At 45.6% G+C, this 23,723-nt stretch overlaps 2 protein-coding genes across 2 annotated transcripts in view; one reads left to right on the forward strand and one right to left on the reverse strand.

The window, feature by feature from the left end:
• The window catches only part of znrf1 (zinc and ring finger 1), a 30,624-nt gene extending 13,108 nt beyond the window's left edge, over positions 1–17,516 (forward strand). The window contains exons 2-5 of the mRNA XM_023841697.2: positions 6,013–6,108; positions 13,681–13,786; positions 14,374–14,456; positions 15,562–17,516. Coding sequence (XP_023697465.1) covers positions 6,013–6,108; positions 13,681–13,786; positions 14,374–14,431 — 260 coding nt within the window. The 3' untranslated portion in view covers positions 14,432–14,456; positions 15,562–17,516. The remainder of the gene's footprint in view (positions 1–6,012; positions 6,109–13,680; positions 13,787–14,373; positions 14,457–15,561) is intronic.
• Positions 17,517–17,619: 103 nt separating this feature from the next.
• ldhd (lactate dehydrogenase D) lies at positions 17,620–22,373 on the reverse strand. The gene is made up of 11 exons (XM_023841696.2): positions 22,154–22,373; positions 21,676–21,788; positions 21,338–21,479; positions 20,609–20,750; positions 20,342–20,501; positions 19,967–20,166; positions 19,393–19,521; positions 18,879–19,006; positions 18,579–18,669; positions 18,314–18,425; positions 17,620–18,173 (listed from the first exon to the last, which is right to left on the reverse strand). The coding sequence occupies exons 1-11, from the start codon at positions 22,253–22,255 to the stop codon at positions 18,008–18,010; spliced, it is 1,485 nt and encodes a 494-aa protein (XP_023697464.2). The 5' UTR covers positions 22,256–22,373; the 3' UTR covers positions 17,620–18,007.
• Between the last annotated feature and the right edge of the window lie 1,350 nt (positions 22,374–23,723).

Raw genomic sequence — 23,723 nt, forward strand, 5'->3', positions numbered from 1 at the left:
ACACCGAGATTCACTTAGAAGGGACACCCACTGACACACCGAGATTCACTTAGAAGGGACACCCACTGGCACACCGAGATTCACTTAGAAGGGAAACCCACTGACACACAGAGATTCACTTAGAAGGGACACACACTGACACACCGAGATTCACTTAAAAGGGACACGCACTGATACACCGAGATTCACTTAGAATGGACACCCACTGACACACTGAGATTCACTTAGAATGGACACCCACTGACACACTGAGATTCACTTAGAAGGGAAACCCACTGACACACCGAGATTCACTTAGAAGGGACACCCACTGACACACCGAGATTCACTTAGAAGGGACACCCACTGACACACTGAGATTCACTTAGAAGGGAAACCCACTGACACACAGAGATTCACTTAGAAGGGACACACACTGACACACCGAGATTCACTTAAAAGGGACACGCACTGATACACCGAGATTCACTTACAATGGACACCCACTGACACACCGAGATTCACTTAGAATGGACACCCACTGACACACTGAGATTCACTTAGAAGGGAAACCCACTGACACACCGAGATTCACTTAGAAGGGACACCCACTGACACACCGAGATTCACTTAGAATGGACACACACTGATACACAGAGATTCACTTAGAAGGGACACACACTGACACACTGAGATTCACTTAAAAGGGACATGCACTGATACACCGAGATTCACTTAGAATGGACACCCACTGACACACCGAGATTCACTTAGAAGGGAAACCCACTGACACACAGAGATTCACTTAGTTGGGACCCCAGCTTTCTTTTTAGATCTGATGAAGCTGTACTTAACCATTTTCTTTACATTTCATACTCAGCCCTCTTGCTCATTAGCTACCTCCTGAAGGTTGAAGACAAGCATTTAAGTGGGAAGATCTGAGTATGTTCTTTGAAGATAGCACGTGACTTGTGCCTGAGCCCACTTCTGCATTTTTCCCAGTGCAGTTTGATATAATTTTGTCATGTCAGCTATGGCATTTTTACATGATGGCCGATAGTGTATAAATATACAGTATTCATTTTCCATAACTGCTTATTCAGTGCAGGGTCAGGATAATCCTGGAGCTTATCCCAGTCCCAGGAAGCACAGGGCACAAGGCAGAGGAACATCCATGTCAGGATTCCCATTAACAGTGATTCAGTATGAGAAGGCCTGCCTTTCCTATCGCTTATCTTAGGAAATACAGCTGTTGTGGGAAGGCTGCCTTTGAAGGTGCACACTATGGCTGTGCTTAAGATGTCTTTGTCCCCGGAGGCCACCTCAGCCATCGCTCTTCATCTGTTTCAGAAGCTCCTGAATGATTCACCATCGCCTCCTTGGGCTCCCTGTAGAAAGAAGAAGAATTCCTACATCTCAGATTCAATCGCTGCGGTATCCCTGGGAGTTTTTTCCCCTGATCTAGCAGCTTTTCAAATCACTAATGTATTCTGGTTATAAGTAATATTCTACCCCCATAATGATTAATTGAATAATTTGTGCATTGGTGTTTGGTTCATTGCTGCTGCTATCTGTAGATTTATTACCAAATTTTACATCTAAAAGAAGTGATTGTATTACACGGTTAACCTTAATGTGGAAATATTTCTATTTTATTTTATTCTAAATATTATCATAAATATTTTATTTTATTTAGTCACAATTAAATTTATGTTTGAGTTGAGGGGTAATCATTTCTTGATGTGTATTTTTGATTGATGTCCATCAGTATCATTCCATTCTCCTGGTAATACACAAGTGTCTAAGATACAGGCAAATTGGCTCTAAAACATTCTTCATTTGCTAATTTGTTTTTATGATTTATGTAGCTTTTATTCTCTGTTTGACTTTGCTTGGGGTATAGGAGACTGACATTTAGAGACAGATGTTTTCTCACAGTAATCCACATTTGTCACTGTAGTGAATGTGCACTCACTGGCCACTTTATTAGGTACAGCTTACTAGCGCTGGTTTGGATTCCCTTTTGCCTTCTGAACTTAATTCTTCATGGCATAGATTCAACAAGGTGCTTGGAACATTCCTTAGAGACTTAGGTCCATGTTGACATGATTCCATCACACAGTCGCTACAAATTTGTCAACCGTGCCTATGGTCATAAAAGGCTGGACATGGTCAGCAGTGATACTGAAGAAGGCTGTAACATTTAGACAATGAGTAACGGGTACTAAGGGACCCAAAGCGTGCCAAGAAAATATCCCCCACATCGTTACACCACCAGTAGCCTGAATTTTTGATGCAAGGTAGGATGGATCCATGCTTTCATGTTGTTTACATCAAATTCTGACCCTACCATCAGTCAGTAGGGTGACTCATTATTTACAGTCTTCCATTGTCCAATGTTGGTGAGCTCATGCCGACTTTAGGCTCATTTTCCTGTTCTTCGCTGGCAGCAGTGGCACCCGGTTTGGTCTCTGCTGCTGTAGCCCATCTGCTTCAAGGTTCCATGTGTTCTGTGTTCAAAGATTCTTTTCTGCATATCTTGTTTGTAATGAGTGGTTATTTGAGTCACAGTTGCGTTTCTATCAGCTTGAAACTTTTCTCTTTCAGCTCATTCTCTGTAAACCTTAGAGATGGCTGTGTGTGAAAATCCCAGCAAATCAGTAGTTTTTGAAATACTCATTCCAGCCCATCTGGCACCAACAATAAAGTCACTTCCCCATTCTATTGCTTGATATGAACATTAACTGAAGCTCCTGACCTGTACCTGCATTTCTTACACATTGTGCTGCTGACATATCATTGGCTGATTAGATTTTTACTTCACCGAGTGGTTGAATAGCTGTACCTAATAAAGTGGCCAGTGAGTATGTACAGTTTGAATAACCTGTTTTTCGTGCTATCCATCCTTTCTTTGATCATTATGCTGATTTCATACTTAACTGAAAACAGAGAGAATCTGATATCGACTGTTGACCAATATAGTCATTTACTATATTGTAAAAATGCACAAATCATAGGCTTACAGTCACAATAAAATTAAAACACACATGAACATACATTTAAAATGTATTACTTTCACTGGTAACAACAGTAAAACCCACAGAATGTGCTGTGCATATAGTTGAATAGAGTTTTTGGTTAGGAGATAGTGTACAGTACTATCATGGTCTGCATCTGTGGTTTAATGACCTCCTGGAATGGTGTACAGTAGGGCAGCCACTAACGATTTTTCTATCAATTAATCTATCAACTATTTTATTGATTGGTCTATTAATCTAAACAATTCGTTTTCCTCCAGAAAATCAAATTTTCAACCATTTTATTTAACTTCATTTTATTTTGACAACAAACAGCATGTCACTGCAGGGCTTTATATAACGGACGCCGGTGTTCTGACATCTTGACATTTTATCAGAATAGCAATCTGGTAGTGCAAATCTATTGCTACATTTATCTGTTTGTCATACATTATCAAAATAGCACACCTACATATTTTAAAGAGAGTAAAATAGTCTGATAAGGAAATTTACAATGCCAAAATAAACTGTATTTTTAAAAGAGGTGCCCTAATAAAGAAATTTATCAGGAAAACATATCTATAGTTTTTCGTGGTGGTAACACATACCGATATGGAATTGCGGTTATGAAGCTATCAAGCCAACATACATGTTCTGATGAGTTGAGCTACCTATCGAGATGTACTATCGAGCCTTTCTGCGCATGTGCAGTTCCACCGTTTTGGGGTTAGGCTTAGGGATAGGGTAAGGGGTTTAGGGGTTTTTTTGGGGTTAGGGTTAGGGTCAGGGCAAGGGTTAGGGTTAGAGCAATTGATTAGCACTACGGTAGCTTAACTCGACAAAGTACCTCAACTCGACAGAACACCAGCTTTTCTGCACTATACGGACGTGACTTATGCCCACAATTCGATAAGTATATTAGTAGAACGCCTAAAATATTAATGAGAGGTACAGTATTGTGATGCCCAAAACTGAGTAATCTATGGAACGGCAAAAGGGTCATAAACAGCTCAACTGACGCATGGTCTTAAGTGCATACGCACATGAGTATTGTACACCTTAAGTACGTGGAAATTATGTGACATCAGGGTACTTTTAGTCTGTCAAAAATGACACGAGTAAAAAATTGTGCAAATAAAGTGTCAATTATGTGTCATCATATCACACAAAAAAACGTTTCAACAAGGCGTTGATTACATGTCAAAAGGACACGCAAAAAACAGCTCAAGTGCAAATGTAAAAAACACCTCAAACACACATATTTTATATCTTATGTACGCAGAAATTACGTGACATCAAGGCGCTTTTAGCCTGTCAAGAATGGGAGGCATAAAAATGCATCAATAATGCACTTAAGTCAATGTGTGTGACTCTTTTGGCGTTCCATAGTAATCTATAAATTCGGCATATCCCTGTGCTTAATAAATTTGGTTAGCAGAGCCCACCACACGTGACTGTTTTGACATACACATGAAAGTGATAAGTCACGGTGAAGGAAGGGACAGGTCAGCAGCCACAACATGTTTTTAAAAAGGGAGATATTGTAGTTAAACAAAGTAAAAAGTAGAGGTGGAGATTTCAGGTCCAGAGAGTACAAATCCAGATCAGGATTTTGTTTCAACCAACCAGTTAAGTACTCTGTGACTGTGACTCTTTTTACTCAACTGGTTGGTTTAAACAAAATCCTGGTGGCACTTTATGCAGTTTAAATTCCAACACTTTTCTTGTAAAGTATAGTTTTCAATTTTATTTCAGTTCACGAATTATTATTTTTTAATTTAGTGTCAGTTTTCATTTCGGTTTTGGTTTACGATAATTACAATGGTCCCACAAAGCCCAACGTACATGAACATGCACGCTGGCACCGTCAATCAATGTAGAATAAGCCCAGATTGTAGTCTAAACATTTTCTCACTTATTCAAATGAGTTTCTAAGGTAGCAGGCAGACAGTTTTATGGCTTTAATAATGAGTGTATTTAGCAGTTACTATGACAAAAGATATTAAAAAGCTCTCCCTAGTAACAGTCATTTAATTAACATGAATTGTCAGCACTTGCAGTCGCTTTGCCTACTCTGGAGGTCCACGCGTCAGGTGCAGAAGACCTAAAAGCTTTCTTTCCCAATTCTCAAGTTTTTACTTTTGGAGCAACCAGTTTTAAAAAGTCCATCGAGCAAAGATTACGACCTCCTTGCTTCCAGATCAGGAATTATGATAAATAAGAAGGAATTTTACCCAGAATGGCTTTATATATAAACACATACCAGTGACTAAGCCGATGAGCTTGTAAAGATGACCAATTTACTTTAGCATAAAGCACACAATGATGAGTAAGAGAACCACTGTTTGAAGTAAAACCACCTTTTTGGTTAATTTGAACTACTCCCATAATTACGTAGTGATATTTAAGGAAGACATTTCTTATAATGAATTGAAGCGTTTTAGAAATCAAAAAGGTAATTTCATTAAAATAATTTTTTAAAAGATGCATCAATTTAAAATATTAATGTCGAAGCATTTTCAGTGTCAATGTCATTGATTACATTGACTAATCTCAGCAAGCCTACTGTAAGGTACTATCAGAGTCTGTATCTGTGGTTTAATGTCCTCCTGGGATGATGTACAGTACTATCACCATCTGTATCGGTGGTTTAATAACCTTCTAGGAATCTAGGATGATATACAGTACTGTATTAGTCTGTCTCTGTGGTTTAATGACCTCCTGGGTTGGTGTACACTAATATCAGAGTATGTCTCTGTGGTTCAATGATCTCTTGGGTTGGTGTACAGTAATATTAGAGTGTGTGACTGTGGTTTAATGACCTTCTGGGTTGGTGTACAGTAATATTAGAGTGTGTGACTGTGGTTTAATGACCTTCTGGGTTGGTGTACAGTAATATTAGAGTGTGTGACTGTGGTTTAATGACCTTCTGGGTTGGTGTACAGTAATATCAGAGTCTGTATCTATGGTTTCATGACTTCCTAGACATGTCCTTCTCACCTTGTCTATTCTGCAGGTTTCAAGTGTCCCGTGTGCTCCAAGTCTGTGGCCTCCAATGAGATGGAGGTGCATTTCATCATGTGTCTGAGCAAGCCCCGCCTCTCTTATAATGGTGAGTGAAGCCTGTATATCCCACACTTCGTTCCCCGTGCTCTGTCTCCCTCTCTCTCACTCCCTGTCTCCCTCACTCCCCACTCTCCTTCTCACATAGAGCAGGCTATCACTGCACTGGGCCATTCAGACTGACTGCTCAGCATATGCATAATGCACTCATTTACTCGACTGGAAGCACTAGGTCCTTTTTTAAATGACCATAAACTCTACCTACAGTACAGATGTACATGCACACCCTGTGGTACAGATTAATGTACAGACATGCCATCTGTGGTACAAATTCATGTACATGCACACCATACAGTACAGATTATTGTACATACACACTGTACAGTACAGATTAATGTACATAAACACACCATATCGTACAGTATAAAGTACATACACACCCCATATACTAGAGTTTAATGTACCAACAAACAATGTATAGTACAGATTAATGCACCTATATACACCATATTGTACAGATTAATGTACCTGCACCTTACAGCTCAGATTAATGTACATACACACTAGAGTAGTACATCAACAAAAGCATTCCAAAGAAGTTTTAGCTACACAATTTGACACTTTGTGCCTTGTTTCCGTTTCATACTGTGAACCTACAGTATGTGCAAAATTTAGAGGTCCCCCAAAATGTGGACTTGCATTGGGTCTATGAAATTATTTATGAAATTGTTTCAGGCAGTTTACTTCATGTTGATGAATCAAAAGATATTTTTTGATGAGTGTATCTCTTCGGAGGACAAGATGAGGATGGTGGAGAAATTGGAGAACTTTTCTCTGACAGCCCTCCATAACTACATTACCAATAGGAGGAGAATCTTCGATGGGATATTTCCAAATGGCTCTGACCTTTCCTGTGAAAGCCCTGTCGACATGGGAGGATGGTGCCACATACCAGGAGATCAAGGGCATGACTGGCATCAACAATACTGCTAAACGTGCAATCACTCACACAGCAAATTTTAATAGTTATCTCACGAGGGATGAGTCCCAAAAACAGTACCTTCTAAAGGTGGTTGCAAAGCACAGGTTCAACTGCTTCATGCCTACAGGCCTTCTGTATTGCAGACTGATTTCATTTTGTTAATATGATTTTTGCATTTCTGGATTGTTCTGATATATAATCATTTAATATAAATGGACAGAGAAGTGACTGTAGTGCATACGGACTATATGGTTACTGATATAAATTCGAACTGTTGCGTATCTGCAGAAAATTGGTTTAATCTGCATTTGATAAGAAAAGAAGCATTTCTGGGGGACCCCTAAATTTAGGACTAGAAGGAAAATTTAATCCATGAATTCTCCTCAGTAATTGCTATAAGTTCTCGCTGTGTCTCAATTCAAATGCACACTTTTGGAATTTTGTAGCAACCTAATATACACACTGTACAGTACAGATTAATATACAAACACACACTGTACAGTGCAGATTAATATACAAACACACACTGTACAGTACAGATTAATATACAAACACACACTGTACAGTGCAGATTAATGTACACACACACACACACACACACACACACCATACAGTTAAGCCCACAGGGGAAAGCCTGTCTTCTATCACCCTAAATCACTCCAGCCCCACACTCCCCCTTCCCTCTGTCACACAACAAGAAGCCAAGTCATTTCCCAGAATTATGTGGTCAACTCAACACCCATGCTATAATGACCTGCATGTGCAGATTCCCTAAATGACTTATGATTGAGGATGGTGTTCCTGCCCACGTGTGTGTGTGTGTGTCTTCTGGTGGCCTTCTCTCTTTCCCCAGCTCCCCTCATCCATCAGTATGTGGCCTGTACCCACACAGCAGACTGGTGACACAAAGTCATGACAAGGGTAACACAAGGGGCAGAAGCGACTCTGTCCAGTAAGCTGTCACCCTTTGTGCCCCCCTCCCCGGAAAAACAAGCTATTTTTAGCTGAAGGTATTAAAATATCATCCGGCAAAGTCAGGCCTCAAAGACTCGTGTGGGGGGGGTGTGCTCCGTAAGGGGAGGGCCACCACCACAGGTCACAGGTGTAGCACAAAACTGCCCAGGCTGTCCCTCATCTCCAGGGATGAGGTCTGCAGAGGAGATCAAGTCCTTCCTGTGGCAGAGTAGTCGAGGTGGGTTCTACTGTCCCTTATCACATCCTGCATAAGGAAGCCCCCCCCACCCCCACCAGGGGTAACCACAACCCAGCACGTTAGAGACCCGTCATACCCCCTGCCCTAGTGTATACTGGCATATCGAATCGCGCTTTTTATCATATCGAATGTCAACATTTTTCACCACCAACAGTAAACATCTGGAGAATGTGTCCCCCTTACTGGCTTTGTGGGGACGTCATGGGGCCTTAGGGTTATATCTCAGAAGGGATGTCAGGCCAGCAGGCTGCTCAGAGCTGGCTGGGCACACCACGCCATTCTACCATACTGCCGGGCACAACGTCACGATTCTGCCAAGCTGCCGGGCACACCAGCGAGATTCTGCCAAGCTGGCAGACATAACATCATGATTTAACCAAGATGTTGGGCACAATGCTGTGACTCTGCCATGCTGGGGGACACAGCGCTGCGACATAATGCCACAATTCTGTCACACTGTCGGGCACAGCACAGCGATTTTGTGAAGCTGCCAAGCCCACCACTGTGATTCTGCCAAGCTGTCAGCCACAAGGCCACCATTCTGCCAAGCTGATGGGCACAATGCCATGATTCCGCCATACTAGTGGACATTATTGTCATGGATGCGGGCGGCTCGGACACGAGGACGTGGCATCGGGCACAAAAAGGGCGGGCGACCCACTAGCGGCTCCAGGAACATAAAAGGGGTTTATTAAATAACAGAAAACACAACAAAACCAAAAAGGACCACAAGGGTCAAAAACTAAAGAGAATAAACTAAGACTACAAATCACAAATAAACATAAACTGGGAAGGTAACCATAAGCCAGATCAAACTTCAAACTAACCAAGCTTAGACAAGCAACAACAATGAGCCACTTGAGAACAGAACAGAAGCAGGGACTTAAATACAGAAACCAAAACTGGGTAATAAGACTAACACAGGACAGGTGAGACTAATTAACAGAGACCAGGACAACAGGGCACAGGTGAAACTAATAAACTCAAAGGAACAAAACAGGGAAACTAAGACCTAACCAAGGAAACAGGGAAACAGAAACCAACACTAGGGAATTAAACAGGTAAAGACACAAGCAGGAGCACAAGGAACAAAACCAAGACCAACTACAAAATCAGACACAAGAACTAAAGAAACTGAAATGAAACACTAGGGAGCAAAATACAAAAACAGAGGAGGCAGGATTTGAACACAGGACAGAAGGGTACTCAGGACAGAAGGGTACACAGACAACACCATGCTCAACACATTGAGCCACATGACCAGACAGGTAACAGAGGAGAACAAAGACTAACATGAAGGACGGGATGACCAGCAACGCCTGCTGGCCAAACGGGGAAGGGACACGGTAGGACCACAGCAGGGGCTGACCCTGACAATTATGCCACGATTCTGCTGGTGGGCACAATGCCGTGATTCTGTCAAGCTGCCGGGCACAGTGCCACCATTCTGCCAAGCACGATTCTGCCACATTGATGGACATAACTTTTGATGGACAAAGCTGTCAACCACAATACCATGATTCTGCCACGCTGGCGGGTACAACGTTACAAATCTGCCTCATTGGTGAACACACAATTAAGCTGGTGGGCATGATGCCATGATTCTGCCAAGCTGTCTGGCAAAAAATCGAGATTCTGCCAAGCTACTGGGCACAATGCCACAATTCTGCCACGCTAGTGGACAAAATGCCACGATTGTGCCACACTGCCGCGCACGACACCCCGATTCTGCCAAGCTGTCAAGCACGCCACCACCATTCTACCAAGCTATCGGGCACAATGCTGCGATTCTGCCTTGCTGCCAGGCATAAAAGCGCGATTCTGCCAAGCTGTCAGGCAGAATACCACCATTCTGCCAAGCTGGGGGACATAACACCACGGTCATGCAAAGGTAGCGGGTACAATGTCACAATTCTGCCACATTGGTGGACACAACATTACCATTCAGCCAAGCTGCCAGGCACACTGGCATCATTCTGCCAGGCTGCTGGGCACAGGGCCATGATTCTGCCACTCTGCTGGGCACAATGCCACCATTTTGCCAAGCTACATGGCACACCGGCGAGATTCTGGCAAGCTGGTGGACATAATCCTGCGATTCTTCCAAGCTTCCAGTCACAACATTGCGATTCTGCCAAGCTGCCCGGTACAACACAACAATTCTGCCAACCTGGCAGACATATTCACAGTGCCATGATTCTGCCAAGCTGCCGGGCACAGCGCCATGCTTCTGCCAAGCTGCCGGGCACAGCGCCATGATTCTGCCAATCTGGTGGGCACAACGCCATTCTTCTGCCAAACTGCTGGGCACAGTGCCATGATTCTGCCAATCTGGTGGGCACAACGCCATGCTTCTGCTAATCTGGTGGGCACAACGCCATTCTTCTGCCAAGCTGCCGGGCACAGTGCCATGATTCTGCCAATCTGGTGGGCACAACGCCATGCTTCTGCTAATCTGGTGGGCACAACGCCATTCTTCTGTCAAACTGCCGGGCACAGTGCAATGATTCTGCCAATCTGGTGGGCACAACGCCATGCTTCTGCCAAGCTGCCGGGCACAGCGCCATGCTTCTGCCAATCTGGTGGGCACAACGCCATTCTTCTGCCAAGCTGCCGGGCACAGCGCCATGCTTCTGCCAATCTGGTGGGCACAACGCCATTCTTCTGCCAAGCTGCCGGGCACAGCGCCATGCTTCTGCCAATCTGGTGGGCACAACGCCATTCTTCTGCCAAGCTGCCGGGCACAGCGCCATGCTTCTGCCAATCTGGTGGGCACAACGCCATTCTTCTGCCAAGCTGCCGGGCACAGCGCCATGCTTCTGCCAATCTGGTGGGCACAACGCCATTCTTCTGCCAAGCTGCCGGGCACAGCGCCATGCTTCTGCCAATCTGGTGGGCACAACGCCATGCTTCTGCCAATCTGGTGGGCACAACGCCATGCTTCTGCCAAGCTGCCGGGCACAGTGCCATGATTCTGCCACACTGGTGTTCACAATGTTGCGATTCTCCCACGCTGCCAGACATAACACCACGACTCTGTCAGGCTGGCAGACATAATGCCACAATTTTGCCACACTTGCAGGCACAGCGCTGGGTTTCGGCCATGCTGGTAGGTACAGTGGCATGATTCTGCCACACTGGTGGGCACGGCCTTTATCACACAGCAGAGGGGCTGGGGCTTTGGATTCCCTGCTGATGTAAATTGATCTTCTGCTTTCTCTGTGTCACATTACCCCTCCCCCACACCTGGTCACTGTTCATATCTACATCACCCTCACTTCCCTGTCCTTCTGCTTCCAAGCCTCAGTGCCCAGTTGCCACTGGTGATTCGCTTTGGGGCCTGAGATCAGCTTCAGACACACTGCAGCTCCTTAGAGCAGATGGCCGATGCATGTTTGCCACAGATGCGTGTTCATGTGAAGCGTTGCATTTTATGCAATTTATGGGTAGGATTAAACAGGTCCATCCTGAATTTAGACTGGAGCAACAACAATTGGTTAGATTTACAGCTATCGCAAAAGACACTTCACTTGCCATATAAACTGATGAAGTGAAAATTATTAACACACCCATCTATCAAGCTCTTAACTGGAATAAGGTGAGACTGGTGTCCATCCTAAAGGCTGGTTCATACTTCTCTGCACAAGCAACACTTGCATATGCGTACAAAGAAACGTTCATAGTGCTCTGGTCAAGCACATGCACACAATGCATTTTTTTATTATTATTAATAATAATTATAAATCATTATTCTGATAGTCCCTGCTCACATACCACAGCAGTGAGGTTTGTGTCTGTTTCTTTGTTTTACAAATTCAGCTCACAGGGTTGCCAACTTCGGTCAGCTGGCTGGTAGATGTGTGGAGAAGTATGAACCAGCCTTAAGAAGGGCAGGGTATACACAGCATGGCATGGCAGGCCAGCGCAGGGGGGGCGGGCACTGCATTCAGGCAGTTTAGAGACAGCACTAACATTATTATCATTACCATCCATGTTTATGCAATGGGATCACCAAAATGACACATGCGGTCGGTTATCTTTGGTTAAGTGAGATCTTTTCTATAAGAAACGAAGGGCAGAGTGCTGACTGCAGGAAGCAGACACCACAGCAGGAAGGGGCCCCCGTGCCTCAGATTTGACTTCCTGTCACACACACCCCTCACTTCAGGCCAGAGGACAGAGAAGTGCGAGGGTGCCTACCAGGCCGCACAGAGCAGCCATGAGCCAGAAAGCACGCCAGCTAACCACAAGCCCAAAGCTCTACTGAAAATGAAAAGGCACTGGGCTTATGGGGGGGGGAATTAACAAAAATTCAACCCGTCTATCAACAGGTGAGAGATGGTCATTGTATTTATAGCCTCATATGACAGGGACCCAGAGATGACAAGTACAGTCAAGTCCCCAGTGCTGCCTGTTCCAGCTTTAGCTTGTGCAGAAGTTTTTTAGCTCATAGGTCAGATCTCAAAAACGCCTGGATGGGCTATGTCAGCGTGAACCCGCTGCAGGTGATACAAGGATCAGTGCTGCTGTGAGATGACTATCAGGCTCGCCATGTATGCATCAGCGCTGCCTGTTCTCCAAAGGTGCAGCCCGAGCATTAGGAATAGCACCACTCAGGGAAGGGCCACCATCACATACAGTCAGGGAAGGAGCCGCTCAGTCTGACTCAGTGGTCGTGCTTTACTGCAGCAGTCAGAGAAGCCCCTCCCTACAGGATTGGGATTCTCAGTGCTCAATGCTGCCCTCTGCAGGAAGTAACTCGGTCTTATAACCTTTTTAATTTCTGCTTTGTAGAATATTCACTTTATAGAGGTTTAAGGACACAAACTGATGTGCTGCAAATCCACAATCTATTTGGCCCATTTGCTAATCAGTTTCTGAGCCCTGTAACTACAATGTGCACTGTGCTGTGTAACTACAATCTTCTCTGTGCCCTGCAAGCAGTCTGCACTGTGCTGTGTGTAACTGCAGTCTGCAATCTGCTGTGTGTAACCACAGTCTCCTCTGTGCCCTGTAAGCACAATCTGCACTGTACTGTGTCTACCCACAGTCTCATTAATGCCTTGGAAACAATCTGCAATGTGCCATGTGTAAACACCAGTCTCCTCGTCCACCGTAGGCACAGTCTGCACTGTGCCATGTGTAACCACATTCTGCAGTGCACTGTATGTAAACACAGTTTCCTCATCCACTGTAAGCACAGTCTGCAATGTACTGTGTGTAAACACAGTTTCCTCATCCACTGTAAGCACAGTGTGCAATGTGCTGTGTGTAAGCAGTCTCCTCGTCCACTGCAAGCACAGTCTGCATTGTGCTCTGTGTAACCACAGTCTGCACTGTGCCATGTGTACCTGCAGTTTGTACTGTGCCGTGTGTAAGCACAGTCCCCGTGTGTAAGCACAGTCCCCGTGTTGTGCTCCATGCAGACGATGTGCTGGCCAGGGATGCTGGTGAGTGTGTGATTTGCCTGGAGGAGCTCCAGCAGGGAGACACCATCGCCAGACTGCCGTGCCTCTGCATCTACCACAAAAGGTAAATGGCCGCCTCCCAAAGCCTTCAGAACTACCAGAAGAGGGACATGTGAGAATTAAGCTTCCCCAAAGCTCACAGCTGGCTGATCGGCTAAGGGAATTGGCTCTGCCCACACTATACACTAAAATGTGTCTAACCAGTTATCCACATAGGGGTAATCATTAAAGAATGGATTGCCCTCCCCCTCCAAATTTGACCGTGAGTAGGCAGAACGTGGGTGAGAGCAATTTCATTTGGCATGTTATCCCTGGGGGAGGGAAACACCCACAGGAAACTGAACACTGCCTCACTGAGCACCAGATCACACAATACTGCAGCACACTAAATATAGTAATGTCTGGAACTGAAAAGAACAGTTCAAATTGTGCATCCATCTTCTAAGCTCTTATGCTGGTCGGGGTTGTGGAAGACCCTGGAGCCCGCATCTGGCAGCACAGGGCACAAGGCTGGGGTGCAACCTGGATGGGATGCTAGAAGATATATGTGTTGCATACTATATGTGAATAATATATGCCATTGAGAGCAGTGAGAGCATGAAAAGACAGTGTTTATCTTCAGATTTGTATTTAAAGTTAGCCTCTCTGCAGCTGTATAGATTCCTGGTTTGAGATCAACCGGTCCTGCCCTGAACACCCATCAGACTGAGCCCCACGTTATACACCTGTCACAGGTAAGGCGGCACACACCATCAGGGATGCACAAGCACACACACACATCAGCAGGGATGCACAAGCACACACACACATCAGCAGGGATGCACAAGCACACACACACACCATCAGGGATGCATGAGCACACACACACATCATCAGGGATGCACAAGCACACACACACATCAGCAGGGATGCACAAGCACACACACACATCAGCAGGGATGCACAAGCACACACACACACATCATCAGGGATGCACAAGTACACACACACATCATCAGGGATGTACAAGCACACACACACACACACACATCATCAGGGATGCACAAGTACACACACACATCATCAGGGATGCACAAGCACACACACACATCATCAGGGATGTACAAGCACACACACACATCATCAGGGATCTACAAGCACACACACACATCAACAGGGATGTACAAGCACACACACACACATCATCAGGGATGCACAAGCACACACATACAACAGCAGGGATGCACAAGCACACACACACATCATCAGGGATGCACAAGCACACACACACATCAGCAGGGATGTACAAGCACGCACATACAACAGCAGGGATGCACAAGCACACACACACATCATCAGGGATGTACAAGCACACACACACATCATCAGGGATGCACAAACACACACATACAACAGCAGGGATGTACAAGCACACACACACTCATCATCAGGGATGCACAAGCACACACACATTCATCAACAGGAATGCACAAGCGCACACATACACACATCAGCAGAGACACATGAACATACACACACATGGTCATACATAAACACACAACCATACACAGACCAGTATTCATATCTTTCTGAAGATCATCCATTCATTTCTATGGTCAAAACCATAATGACACAACCTAATAATAACAACCTTAACCCCTACCCAGCCCTAACCTTAACCAAACAAAATACGACACACACAAACAATCACACATACACTGTTGCACACAGTCACACACTTACACACCATCACACACACAGTGACACACACGCAGTTTCTGTGACATATCTGTTCAGACCTTCATAAATAAAGGCACATGATAAGCAGTGTCGCTTTCTTTCTCATCCTCTCTTCCGCAGGGACTTTATTAGCCTGGATGGATAGATACCTGGGCACTGAAACAACCAAAAAAACAAAAAAAGAAACAAAGAAATCAGCCAATCAAGTGAGAGAATTACATAGCAAATTAAATATCAGAGCAACACTGACACCTCCAAGACTGACCCAAAGTCCCCCCTAGCCTGACAGACTAACTCCTTCAGCCCCCCCCCCCCCAGAAACCCCCAGCCCCGCTGCCACACCCCACCTCATCCCTGCCCTGTTGTACAGCGTGCCGATAGCCCCCCACCGACCCCCCCGGAGAGAGACTGGATGAAGAAGCAGACAAGGTGGACGATCTGGGACAAGGAGGCGCAGCTTGGAGCAGCATGCCGCATGTATCATCAGACTCCATTTCATTAGCAGGAGGCCTCGCAGGAAGGAGGTGCACAGGCTGGGAGGAGGGCCAGGGCCAGAGCCCACGAGAGCATCCACCAGCTCAGGGGGGGGTGGTACTGAAAGGCTTCTCGGTGCAATGCAGGCCCAAACTAGCCGGTCAGTAATGCTTACCTGGATAAATAAAAAATTTGAATCCAGCTGGAAATAGAAAAAGGTTTGACCAAGAGGAGTTTCAGCATGATACAACATGAGTATAGTGGTTTTGGCGGGGGGGAGGGGGATCCGTCCTTCACATAGGAGAAGACTCGGAAAATCACAGAGAGGTCAGAGGTGGGCCTGGGACGTCGCGCTGGGCTTTCAGATGTCCACAGATGCATTTCGCCTGCTTCTCTCCTCCTGCTCTTTCAGTTTATTTTTAACTTACTTCACAGAAATGTTTACACTTTATTGAGAAAACTCCTGATTTTCCTCAGTGGTAAAGCGTGAAGGGGCTCCACACCCTGTGATCAACACGGCTTCTCTGTGGGGGGGCCCAGGGGGCTCATCCTCCGTGTGTGAGTCAGAGAGGAGGAACCTTCCTTCTAGGCTTGCGGAAGCGACTACCCTGAATGGTTGCACATGTACCACATGTAATAGAAAACATCCATTTCCTTGAATTCTCCGGCAGACTTGCTGAATCTGATAAGACCTGCCTGAAGTGCAGCCATTTGTAAATATGCAGGCCTGAGCAGCGAACATGTTCTCCAAGTGTAATAAGCCAGTCATCCCCACCCTTTTTTCAGCGTGTCCAGATTCTGAGGCGACGCCGTTTACATCCCAGCGTTGTGTTGCCTGTAGACAATCATCCAGCAGCCCAAAGGGAGATGTGTGCGTGTGTGCGTGTGTATTCTTGGGGTACACTTCTACCTGCAGTAGCTGGAAGTGACTTTTTTTGCCATATTTTCTCTTCTTTCATGTGATGGTTATCTCTGCTGCTGTCACAGGAGCCTCACACAATAACCACATTGTAGAAGATCCCGCCATGTTTTCATCAAACTCAGTGACATCCGTGACAGTACTGTCCTCACAAAGGCTGCTGGACTTTTTTAATAACGTTTGGCGAGTATCAACGAAGTTCACACTTAAACTTCAGAATGACATTAGTCATTTAAAGTTTTTTTTTTCGGGAGCTGTGGTATGTATTTTACTGTATTTTGCCTTGATTTGAAATAGAGTCAAATGTCAAGTATAGTCAAATGCTTGTGTGGAAATAACAAGGGGCAGTAATATATTATCAGCCTTCCTCCACACTTAACAGACCAGCTTAACAGACTGAAGTACTGAATAACCACAATTACAGATGGACCAGTTCTTTCAGATACCCAGAATTTCTTGTTTTCCAGAAATCACTATCAGTTCCACCCCACACAGCTGATCAAGTCAGTGCCAGAGAAAACCCCAACATTTACGGTTTTGTTTGGTTTCATATCAGACTGGTTCAGGTTTTTTTTTCCAAGATGTGAAGGGAGGCTTGATTTTAGGTGGTAGACCTGAATGATTTTGATGTGCAACCTGTGGGATGAATAATACAATACAGAATTAAAATGAATATACAAGATGTGCTCTTTCTACTTTATAGAAAACCAAATGGAGAATAATGTGTAATTTTGGAACTGCATAGTCATCGTAACAGTGATCTGATTTAGTACAGTGAGCCGCTGTTCATTTAAATTGTGTTTATTAATGGGAACGTTGGTGTTTTTGGTTAAAAGGTCTCATGCAGGCACCTCCATCTCTCAGAGCTATGCTGGGTGAGGGGAGGACAGAACACCATCTGAATGGATCAGCCCTGTCCTTTAGCTTAATCTGATCATTTACACAGCCGGTTACGCTATCAAGAAGGAGGCACAGTGAATAATACACAACATATAAATTCAAAATAAATAATAATAAAAACTACTCACCACACAGTGCTTACAACCATGAACCAAAAAGCGACAACAGAAAAAAGACCTCAGTCATTGAGACGATGCTTTTAACCAAATGCTGCCACCTAATGGTGAACCTGGGTATAGCAGTGCTTGGATTGTGCGTTTACTCAACGTTCCCTTACAGCACCTTCCCAGGGTTCATGAGGTTTGCAGGGTCCATGGCGGCCTTCAAGGAATGCATGACCTTGATGGTCTGGGGTCCCACTTCTTCACACAACAATGCCTTCTTGCCCAAACCAATCCCATGCTCTCCAGTACACGTCCCATCCAGGGCAAGAGCCCTCCTGTGTGGGGGGAAATGTTTTAGAAATGCTACGTTTATCAGTTCATCTGTGTTTTTACTTTATTGGAAACTTTCTCAGTATTTAAATTTGAAACCTGGAAAACGGTAATTTGGAGAGACGGACAGGGTGACGGACCGTACCGAGCCAGCCTCTCTGTGAACTGATGGACCCTCTGCACCTCGTCTGCGTCATTCGGATCCAAAACCATCAAGCAGTGGAAGTTTCCGTCTCCTACATGGCCAGCGATGGGACCTGGGGAGGCCAGCACAGAAGCATGGTGAGGGGTCTGGGTGTTTGTGTTTGGGCAAATAGGCAAATGTCAAGGCTAACTGTGACTATATCTGAGGGATCAAGACACGTGGATGGAATGCGATGTGCTCGCATGTTCAGCGTTATCTCAGATACCTGTGAGGTGGTTCTGCATCAGATCCCGCTTGGTCTCCACGACAACCTGAGGTAAGTTAGAGATGGGAACGCACACATCTGTGCTGTATGCCTGTGGGAAGCACAAAGCACTGCAGTAAGGACGAAAATGCAAAGTGACGCCTCAGCGTGAGAGCAAAATCAACATAGACATCAATAAATATGGAAGAAAAAAAAACTGGCATTTTCACACAGTTTGACAGAATGTATATCACTCTCCGCCGGAGGTGTCATTGAGGGAGATGGCTGCTCACGTCCTGTGTTGCCACGGTAACGCCTCACCTTACACCCAGGTCGCAGTGCCAGGGCTGCATACCAGGCGTCGTGACGTGCTTTCCAAAGCCGCTCGCGAGTCTCCGCATCCCGCGCCCAGCTGAAATCCGAGCCTGCGTTCCCCCGCGTGATGTCCTCTGGCCCACGAAACACATACGACAGTCAGACAGAGTCCACGCAGGGCGGGACCTATGGCCACGCCCACTTCATACAATCACACAGGAGCAGGGCGGGACCTATGGCCACGCCCACTTCATGCAATCACACAGGAGCAGGGCGGGACCTATGGCCACGCCCACTTCATACAATCACACAGGAGCAGGGCGGGACCTATGGCCACGCCCACTTCATACAATCACACAGGAGCAGGGCGGGACCTATGGCCACGCCCACTTCATACAATCACACAGGAGCAGGGCGGGACCTATGGCCACGCCCACTTCATACAATCACACAGGAGCAGTGCATAGGTCTCACACATCAGGCAGCCTCACCAAATGCAAACTCCCGCACAGGCACTCACCTGCGACGGTGACCTGCTCCTCCAGGCTGCTCTTGCTGCCGTGAAACTCCAGGAAGAGGGTGGGAGCCACGACGTATGGCAGGCTGCTGTAACACCTACAGGCGTCCATCATGACATCATCCAGGAACTCTGCAGAAGAAGGATGCACATGTCAATGAGGCTCAGGCAGAATGAACCGATCACATGGACTACACCGATCACACCGATCATATGGACTACACTGACCATACTAATCATGTCATACGGACTGCACCGATCACATAGACCACAACGATCACACAGATCATACGGACTGCACTGACCGTACCAATCATGTGGACCACACCAATCACATAGACCACAACGATCACACTGATCATACGGACTGCACTGACCGTACCAATCATGTGGACCACACCGATCACATAGACCACAACGATCACACTGATCATACGGACTGCACTGACCGTACCAATCATGTGGACCACACCGATCACATAGACCACAACGATCACACTGATCATACGGACTGCACTGACCACATTGATCACACTGACTGCACCGATCACACGAACCACACCTACGACACGCTCACCAATGCGCGCGATGGGAACGCCGGCCTGCAGGAGCTGCACAGTGCTGTCCACCGCCGCCTGCACTGAGGGGAAGGAGCAGACAGCCGACACCACGGCCTCGGGGATGCCAGAGAGCCTCAGGGTGGCCTTGGTCAGCAGGCCCAGCGTGCCCTCTGAGCCCACGAACAGGTTGGTTAGGTTGTATCCTGCCGATGTCTTCCTGAAGGTACAGAACCCTGGACTGAATCCATTCAAGGTGACCAAGCAGGGTACTAATAATAATAATAATAATAATAATAATAATAATAATATTTCCATGTCGGATATCTAAAAGAAATATGAATGACATTAAATGCACTGGTCACATGGTTAGAAGTGCAAACCTGCCCTGCTACCTGGGACGGCGCCCCCTGCCTGCAGTGTGTATAACAGTGCCATCCGCCAACACCACCTCCAGGTTCAGCACGTTCTCCCGCATTGTACCATAGCGCACTGCGTTGGTGCCCGAGGCGCTGGTGGCCACCATGCCACAGAGGGACGCGTCTGCACCTGGATCTGCGGGGCAAGTGTTACGTGTTACGTGGAGTGAAGAACAGAAATGGGGCAGAAGGACAGACACACATAAACGACTGGGCTCTTTGGGGGCAGGGCGGGGCACTTACCGACGGGAAACCAAAGGCCAGTGTCACGCAGGGAGGCGTTGAGGGCTTTGCGAGTGACACCCGGCTCCACTGTTACATCAAAGTCTTCCTGATGAAGGTCTAGGATGCAGTCCATCTTACCAAGGTTGAAGCACACGCCTCCCTGACAATAGGACACACAGGCCAGGAGATAGCGCCACTCCAGATGTACATCACTGAGCAGTCATTCTTTCAAGCCGGTGTTTCTCAACCCAGTCCTGAGGGATCCCCAGATGATCCATGATGTTGCTCCTTCACAACAGCAAAAGTATGGACTCTCTGGGGGTCCCTGAAGACTGGTTTGAGAAACACTGACTTAAGCTTTCTGTCCTTTCTGTCTGCTCTCTATTAACTAGGAATTCGTTTTGTTTTTTGTTTTAACATATTTTTAGGATGCTCAAACATGTACAGAGTATAACTGAATTCAGTGGGTATCTTATCTTCTTCAAATCTGGACTATACCATGATGTTCATGGGGGGGGGGGGGGGACTACATAAACACTGATAAATAATGAAATGTGCAAACTGATAATAATATAAATATTTTTTACATAAATAACCCAATTTGTGATTTTATAATTTAGGAGTGTAATAATGTACAGTAAATCAACGCTCAAAGTCCTTGCTCGACCATTCCTCATTCTCCCCTCATGTACGACACTGCTGCTACCCAGCTCCGCTAACACTGTTAGCCTCACCTTTGACACTCACCTTTACTGCTCCGACTCCTCCCTCAAGACCGGTGCCTGTACCAAAGGGGATGATGGGAAGCTGGTGCTGATAGCAGATTTTGGCCAGGGCGCTGACCTCCTCAACAGAACAGGGCCAAACCACAACATCTGGAGGACAACAACTGGACAGGACCAACAGAGACCCCACAGGTGAATCAAAATAGCAGTGATGACTCACTGAGGGCATTGGACACACCCCCAGATGAAGCAGAATTAGCAAAGTCAAGCAGATATGAACCAGGGCCACACCCTGATTAGAGCTTCTGTCTGCTAGGAGAGCAGGTTTCTGACTGACAGGATAAGACTGGTTGCCCTCACCGGTGCATTGACTCGTCTCTGCCATGCTGGTCTCTGACTGCAGTGCCCAGTGACACACCATCCTCTCCCACTACGCTCCGGAACGCTGCCACCGCCTGCTCGAGAGTGCTGCCCTGCAGGGGGCAGCAGAGTTGCACCTCGATTCAAACCGTCACTTTGCCAGCCTGGTGCACACAGCATCGCAATCCTGGTCATAAACTACAGCTTGTTAAGGTAACTTGAGGTTAAAAACAGCAACACCATTAATCATGAACATGCGTGATCCGACAGGATCTATGGACGCCGCGGCAATAACATAGGTCCTATGTTTAATGAACATTACGGAATATCTGGAAATGATCGACAAAGATATCTCGCACAAGGCTGTTTCAGGCAAGTGAGCATAGCTTTAGACTCGTTGCCCTTTGCACACTTTGTGCATTTCTCTCCCAAATGGACTATACATTCAAACACAATACAGAAATGTTATTGCCCTTACCCGTGCCGAGTAGTTTCTCCTACCTACAGAGTACTCGTGGGCAAAACGATACACGGGGTTTATATGCAGAGAGCCAATACGCCTTAAAAAAGCCAAGACCATTTTTACAGTGCAGTCACAAAGTAATAAAGTTAAAATTTGCCCGACCTTGCCATTCTTATCATAAAATGTACTTCCGGGTAAAATTACATAGGCTTCACCATAGGGGAACGCTAACCGATGCGGTTAGTACCGCATTTAACCTAAAAGAAGATCCTATGCAATTCTACATGAAATTTCATTTAAATTCTGCGGCCATAAATTTAATGTAGAGCATTACTAAGTATTGTGGTCGATGTTAAACGTAAGTAAATCATACACGGACTGTTTATGCACGCGGGAATTTGTTCATTTCTAAGGCTATAAAGTAGTAGTACACAGAAAATGTATTTGATAACTTTCTCGTGGTCGCCTGTGTTAGAAAAAACCAATGCGACAGAACTGTGATAGACTGCGATCTAGCACTCCATACGCCCACTGAGCATAGGGCACAAGGATGGGATATGCGATACGTGGAGAAGTTGAATTTAAATCACAAACCCTGTGGGATAAGGCAAACCATTGCCCACGGAGTCCCCGCGTCGCCCTGATCGAGGGATCCGTTTTGTAAAAGCAGTCGCGTTATTCAAGCGTGAAACATTTGGCGCTTTTGTACTATATATTGACTCCTTTAATTCAGTATTTTCTCTTTTATAAACTAACCAAACATTTCAACCCAAATTTCTGTTCTCAAGGCGTTCCAGAGTAGTTAAAAATGTTTACTTTAGTAGAGTTGTTGACGAAATTATCTTCCAGGTATTAATTCCAGGTAGTATTAATATGTAATTGTAGTTAAACTACATTGTATTGTGTTGAAGTGCATCCGTACTACTGAAATGACCATTAAAAGTGTATACAAAAGCACCTTTTGTCCCATTTAGGACAATAAATTCACCATCCATCTTCTAGCCGGTTGTCCTGGTCAGGGGTTCAGGCTGTGAAAAGAGAGTAAGAGATACTGACAGGCTAAGGGGAAAAACACATGACCACAGAATGAAAAACCATTACAAGTCATTGTGGTTGCGAAGCTGAAATGAACCTTTGCCCAGCTCACTACCAGCAGGGCAAGGCTACCACACGGTAAGGCTGGATTCACTTAATACCACCTAAAATGAACTCTAGGCCTTCTGTAGCACATGGAAGTCCAACCCCTGTCCTCTAGGTTATGGGAAATGCATTTTAATTAATACAGACACTATGGCCAATTTCGAGGAACCCATTAGCCTAGTGCCACATCTTTAGACTGCAGGAGGAAAACAGAATATTTAAAGGACACTGGTCCCACACACATGAACTGCAAAGTGTTATATCAAAGTTGTATACATATTGAGAACGTCTATCAGGTGGCTCATTTCTGCTTTTAACAGAAACTATGAGTGACTTGGTAAAAGAAGTGAGGATTTTGACCAGCCAGTAAGAAACATACCCTAGACTTCCTGTTCAAGGACATGAGCAGGTTCTCCTTCCTGAAACATACAAGAAGAATGAACCA

The sequence above is a fragment of the Paramormyrops kingsleyae genome, chromosome 13, assembly GCF_048594095.1.
Source record: "Paramormyrops kingsleyae isolate MSU_618 chromosome 13, PKINGS_0.4, whole genome shotgun sequence".
Classification (NCBI taxonomy): Eukaryota; Metazoa; Chordata; class Actinopteri; order Osteoglossiformes; family Mormyridae; genus Paramormyrops; species Paramormyrops kingsleyae.

What these genes read in the sequence shown, in the direction of transcription:
- ldhd (XM_023841696.2), bottom strand. Translation starts at nt 22,255, where the DNA reads ATGGTCTTGGCTTTTTTAAGGCGTATTGGCTCTCTGCATATAAACCCC. An exon ending in GGAGAAACTACTCGGCACGG is followed by an intron (nt 21,789 to 22,153) that starts GTAAGGGCAATA and finishes TGCCCCCTGCAG; the next exon opens with GGCAGCACTCTCGAGCAGGC. An exon ending in GGCAGGGGGCGCCGTCCCAG is followed by an intron (nt 20,167 to 20,341) that starts GTAGCAGGGCAG and finishes CTGTACCTTCAG; the next exon opens with GAAGACATCGGCAGGATACA.